We start from the raw sequence: 6,198 nt of genomic DNA on the forward strand, positions 1-6,198 counted from the left end.
TATAGACCAAAATCATTTGACCTTTTGAATCTCTTTTACTTGTATTTCATTATAGAGGAAGTACATCGACTAGAATTGAGATCCTCCAGGACCTTTAAACCGATCTCATAACTCAAACTCATTAGCAAAAATTCCCTTTGTCATGTGTGGTTGAAAATAAATAAAAACTCGATGTTTAAAAGTTCAATAAATTTATATATATAAAGATAACACTCACGGTTTGGCAATCTCGGTAATATCAAAACGGGGTCAAGTCCCTTTCCAATGCCATCCAAAACTGCAGAAACAAGTACACCTGTTACTTTGCAGTCACATGCGTATGCATGGTATGATATTAAACTCAGTTATATTTACCTGAGAAGGCCCTAACAACAAATGTGAAGGTGGCAGGAAACCGGAAGGGCTGGTCTGCTGCAATGGATAATAAATCTTCGCCTGTTAAATAGTGAGAGCTATAAGTGAAAAGCCTCTGTATTACACAACGTTATTGAACTAATAGCATGTTTCAGGAGAACACAGATTAAAAAAATCCTATCAAGACTAAAATTACTGGAACCGAACCATCATTTTCAGGAGAACACAAATCAACCAGTAGATTAAAATTCAAATAAAATCCTATCAAGACTAAAAGCAATTTTCAGATATTATTTCAATTCAAAGTGAAATTGAGAGCAGAAAATAACAGGTTTACCTCAAAAAGAGTCGAGACAAGAGTTTCTACGAGCAAGATCCGAGTAGAGAAGGTGAAATCTGGTGAAATCGAAACCGAGTTAAATCGAAACCCAGTGAAAATGGAACATATCGAAAATTAAATCGAGTGAAATTTGAAATCAATTGAAATCGAAATCGATTCAAAACAAATAGAAGGTGAAATTGAAATTGATGTTGAGTTTGAATTGGAGAGAAGATGATTTAGGGTTCATATTTCATATTTGGGGAAGAATGTGAAAATGAAAATGTTATGATAATAATAACTAACTAAAAAATATTAAAAGATTATAATTAAAATATTTATCATTTTAATATAATGATTTATTAAGTTTATTGAATTTGTGAAATAATAGTATTTATATTTTAGATAAAATTGTGGAAAGAGTTTATAAGAGTTTAAACTGGTTTTTAAATTCAATTAGATTAATTGAATTGGTTAAAATAAACAATTCAATTTATTAACCATTTAAATGGTTTAAGTTTTTTATGGTTCAATTCAGTTCAGATTAGATATTTGGATCAGTTAACCAAATTTTTGAACACCCCTAGTTTGTATGGCTTGTACTGAAAGAAGAAGAAAAAAAACAGTAACATTGGTTTATTAGACATTCATTGGTCCAACATGAAAATTTATTTGAAAGGGTCCTTTCATTATCCTTCTCATTTCCTTACGAAAAACATGCAACTTTAACATGAAAAGTTCAGCTGAGTTTCTTACAACAGCTGAGTCATCATCAAACTAGTTTCATTGTGCATGGTTCCTAATGGCATAAAATTAAATGCTACTATAGCAGATGCTTGTAAGCATAAAACTGCACTAAAGCCTACCACAGCATGGATACATACATCTCCACCAATTGTACTAAACACTAAAATAAAACAAAGACATGATTATAGATAAGATAGCTCCAAGGATTTTACAATCACTGCCAAAAACTCAATGCTAGATTCAAACACTGTCACTTTCAGCAGGTAAACTTCAGAACCAAGCACAACAGAAACCATTTACAGCATGCTATCGGTGAGGGCAGGTAACCTGCGGTAGAAGTTAACCGGTGCCGGTGGTACCTTACTCCGGAACATCGGGTGTCTCAAAAAGTAAAATCCACCTATAAGAATAGGAATCTGGAAGGGTGTCATATACAACACAACAGCAGATACAAGGCAAAAAGCCATGAACATGGAGCTGGCGCGAGGATCGCGCCAGCTAACAAGTGCTTGGACTCTCTCTCCTTGAGTAGCTAAATCTCCAACAACACTCTGAACCCTTCCAGCCACACTTCTTAAGCGATCGTACCTCCATCGCACAATATCAGGGCTCTTTGTGGAAGGAAATGTGTCAAATTCCTCATCAAGTTCATCTGTGGTCACTCCATCTGTGTAAGAGAGTTTGGGGTTCATGTGAGGAGGGTGTCTCGGGCGGAATCTCCAGTTCCACATGCCGATAACAAACACGTAGAGAAACATGGTTGGCATAATAAGTTCAGGGAAACACACAAGCATCAGAAAAAGAATGTGCACCAGCACCGTTGTCATAGGATGCTTCCAGGTGGAAACTTCCCCTAGCCATCGCCCTACAGAAAGAAATCCTGAAAACACCGACATCAGACGGTAGAAATTTGCTTTGCTGCGTCTCATGCTCCAGAGATGGGACTTTGTGTCAGACATGTACTCAACTACCTCCTTTCTAAGAGGTGGTTCCGCCCTACTAAGGCGAGCAGCAACAACATTTACAGCCTGATGTCGCAGCATTTCCTGTTCCATAACGTTAAGCGGCCTTTTGTAGTGCATTTTTGGCAAGTGAGGCTTAAAATACATTTGCATCAAATCAACCATTGAGTAACAGGAAAATCTAATAGCTAGGTTCAGTTCACCCATCTTTTTAACACCTGAAGGATGAAGCATCAGTAAAGGGTAAGAGTTTGGGTACACACGGCCGGTTTCAAGGGTTGAGATTCGGACCCGAACTTTACCAATCAGCAAATCTTTGTTATCTGGACCATTAACCTGACAATTGTCAAACACCCCCACAGTGAGAACTGTCGCTGGATCAAAAACTTCCCATGTGTACTGCTCATGGTATTTTGGGTCTAGACTATTACTGATTGTTCGAGTACGAACCCATTTTCGCCCATATTTTGCCACACAGTATGCATCTGATGTTCCTCTTCCATCCCTGGCTTTCATCGGATGAAGTCCATCAACTTTGAGAATGCCGAGTTCTAAAACGCCGATTGGCTTCTTCCAGAGCTGCTTTGAGGTGGGTGTAAGATCACTGGTATGATAAATTGACTCATCAAAAACATGGTACCCACCATCAAGACAGACACTAAGGTGAATCCTACTAGAAAATACATCATTTGTCTTCTCATGTTCCCCATCCATCGCAGACGACATGGACTCTTGAAGATTATACCACCTAGTACGAATAATTCTATCATCAGCACGCTTATCAACTTTGGTCAAAGGAATAACAGCCACCCCAATTGTCTCGTCCTTGTTGGGACCAACACGGTTTTCAACAGAAAGGATCAAAGGTTCATCAAAGGGTTCGGCAGCAACAAACATCAGCTCCTGATCCCATCGCATATTTTTTGTCCTTGTCTGAACCAGTTTTGTCTTTAAGATCTGGTGACCAGTCTGTACCTTAACATAGGCATCTGAGAATTGAGACTTATCCGACAGAATTAAGTCTTGTGCCTCAATCACTCTAACCCGCACATACCATAATCTTGGTGAATGGTAAACTTTTGATCGCATTTGATAATGAGAAACTGAAGAGTTTTCTCCGGGAAAGAGTGTATCAGAATGCCAAGCATCAGGAAAAGCTTCATCAGCTTGTGTGCCAAACCATACAGCAAGCATCAACTCCCCTTTTTTCTTTTTCCCTTTCTTGTCAATCTGATACCATTCCGGAGCCAATGGACTATCCGGTGGAACACGTGTAGGAACATCATGGAGAACAAATCTCACAGTACCAACTATTTCATCTAGAACAGTGCTTTTGTCTTTGAGCTCAACTTCAAGCGTAGTTGACTGTAGATTGTCCCTTGCAAACGCAAACACCTCATTCCATTCAGGTTCCTGATTTTTCTCAAAATGTTTTGTAGTTCCTTTAAAATTTCCAGCTTTTACCTCCACATATGGATTAAGGCTCCCGGTCACACCCTTTGACGGAAGGTCGCGACCTCTTGCAACTCGTACAAAAAGGTAACGCATTGGTTCAACAAGGTCATAGGTGTTGGATGATCTGTTCCCACGAATAACTCGCCCACCAATTACTTGTCCCCCTCCGAGAGAAGGGCTTGTCTCTTTGAGAGCATAATCCATTGGAGACAAAGAATCCGCATATGTATGCATGATTTTTGGAGTTAGTGCAGATTTCATCTCGGGCATCCCATGGTCCGTATTCATCTTTGCAGCTGCTGGAGGTGAAGATCGATGTTCTTCTTTATTAGAACCAGGAATGGCATGAAATGAGTGCCTCGGCACATTTTTCTTACGAGAAAACACGTTCATGATTGAATCTGTCAATGATACTGGTGGTTGATCTTTGTTATTGTGCAGATCTGAATCCATAGACGTTTTCTCATCGGAAACCAGATTGGTGGATCTTACAGAAGGGTCGTCAGTAACAAATACCTTCAAACCAAGCTCTCCTTTTACGCGGGAAAAAGTGTATTTCTTTTCCAGAGGATAGTGCAATACAACAGCATCAGGATACGGGACAAATGAAGTTTCCGTGAGACGAACCTTACCAAGAAACACTTTGGAGTTATTGCCTTTGTTATTGTTGTGATAGACGCATGCTTCAAGTGTGAGGCTCGGTAACTTGCTTTGATCAGCAATGACAAAGTAAAATTTCTCGTTCCAAACAGGATTCAGATCTTTTTCTTTAATACTTGTCCGAAACTTCTGATCATCAAAATGAAGTTCTACAAAAGCACTAGACGAGCCCTCGCCATCTTTCGGCATGAGGTCATGAGCCCCGACAACTTCCACACCTAGCTTGAGATTGCTCATCGCAAATAATCAGCTTCAAGAAAAACTTGGATAGAGAGACGTTATATTATACCTGAAAAGAAAGAAACATATATGATTCGTGATCGCTAGTCTCAGATACAAACATATCCAGCTTCAATTTTGCATAAAGTTATCCAAACATAAAATCACTTTAAACCAGAATCAATTCACTCACATAAGATAAAAAGTATTGAACTAAAGAGTACAAAATCACAAAAAGTATAAAATGAATGAGCTACTTCTTGTAAAGTACATAAGGTCATGTGAAAAGGATCTTCAGAAACTAAGCATAAAAGAAAAATCTTTGACGCAGAAAAAATTATTCTTCATTCCACTAATATTTTCATTAAAAAAAATCATTTCAGCTCAAAAAAAAATATTCTTATGAGATTATTGAAAATTAAGTGGAATTAAAAAAAAAAAGAAAAACTGAGCTTTGACCTAGAGAAAAGAAGCAACTTTTGTGAAGAAACTCAGTCAAAATTTCTAATAAATGGTGCCGGAAAAAGAGGGAAAACACGCATATATACAGAGAGTGACCAATTTTCTGCTAAAATCGAATTCCAGTAACAGATTTAGACCCAAAAAAATCATCTTTTTCAATTAAAAATAGTTATCAACATCAAATTAAAAAACCCACAAATCCAAAACATACAAAAGGAAAAAATTAACAAAAAAAACAACAAAAAAAAAAAACCTGAGATTACGAGCTTTGAGGAATGAAACCTGCGAAACTGAAATGAAATAAATGTTAGAAATAATAAAGAGAGATATAAAGAAAGAGAAACGAAAGTGGAAGAAAAAGTTAGTATAGATACACACATTGAAATAGAAGAGAAAGTACGAAGAAAAACAACAATGTATTGTGATGTTTGGTTGGTACCACTTAGAACATCACAACAAAATAGTACTGTGTTTTAGTGTGGTACCAAATTATCAATTAGTTTATTTACATGGTTTAGAATGTGATAATTAATTTGTTCAACGTGTTTTATCAACCTAGTGAGATGAGTTTGACTGGAAAATTAATTTTGTTAATTAAATAACTCTAACTTAAGCCATGTCAAAGTTTGACTAGTTTGTTTACATGTATTTATGTGTAAGTTTGGATTATCTTTTATTGTAATTTAATATTTTCTTTTTTTATTGAAATAAATTTATTTTTAAATTATGGCATTCGCAGAAACGAGTAAAATCTAATAAATTGAATCAAATTCTTTTTAAAGATAAGATTATTAATTTATTTTAGACCGTCTACAAGGCTCAAAGATAAGTGTTCAATAGTAAGGAGAAATGAGTTAAGCACTGAGCACGTAAATTTTATTTTTCCTTTGAGCTGACAATTTTATATTTGAGAGTTTTTGCTAATCATCCAAGTCTATCTAACGGATGACTGTGATTCACGTCCCACTTCACGCTTTCAGTTATCAGATGAAAAGTGGAATGGGTATGGAAAATTTTAGG

At 36.7% G+C, this 6,198-nt stretch overlaps 1 protein-coding gene across 1 annotated transcript; it reads right to left on the reverse strand.

The window, feature by feature from the left end:
• Positions 1 to 1,323: 1,323 nt before the first annotated feature.
• Positions 1,324 to 5,696, reverse strand: LOC127075943 (FT-interacting protein 3). The gene is made up of 3 exons (XM_051017478.1): positions 5,557 to 5,696; positions 5,432 to 5,468; positions 1,324 to 4,786 (listed from the first exon to the last, which is right to left on the reverse strand). The coding sequence occupies exon 3, from the start codon at positions 4,732 to 4,734 to the stop codon at positions 1,717 to 1,719; it is 3,018 nt and encodes a 1,005-aa protein (XP_050873435.1). The 5' UTR covers positions 4,735 to 4,786; positions 5,432 to 5,468; positions 5,557 to 5,696; the 3' UTR covers positions 1,324 to 1,716.
• Between the last annotated feature and the right edge of the window lie 502 nt (positions 5,697 to 6,198).

Source organism: Lathyrus oleraceus, chromosome 4, assembly GCF_024323335.1.
Source record: "Lathyrus oleraceus cultivar Zhongwan6 chromosome 4, CAAS_Psat_ZW6_1.0, whole genome shotgun sequence".
NCBI lineage: Eukaryota > Viridiplantae > Streptophyta > Magnoliopsida > Fabales > Fabaceae > Lathyrus > Lathyrus oleraceus.

Bases quoted from the DNA above. Each gene is read 5' to 3' on its own strand.
- LOC127075943 (XM_051017478.1), bottom strand. From the start codon at position 4,734: ATGAGCAATCTCAAGCTAGGTGTGGAAGTTGTCGGGGCTCATGACCTC.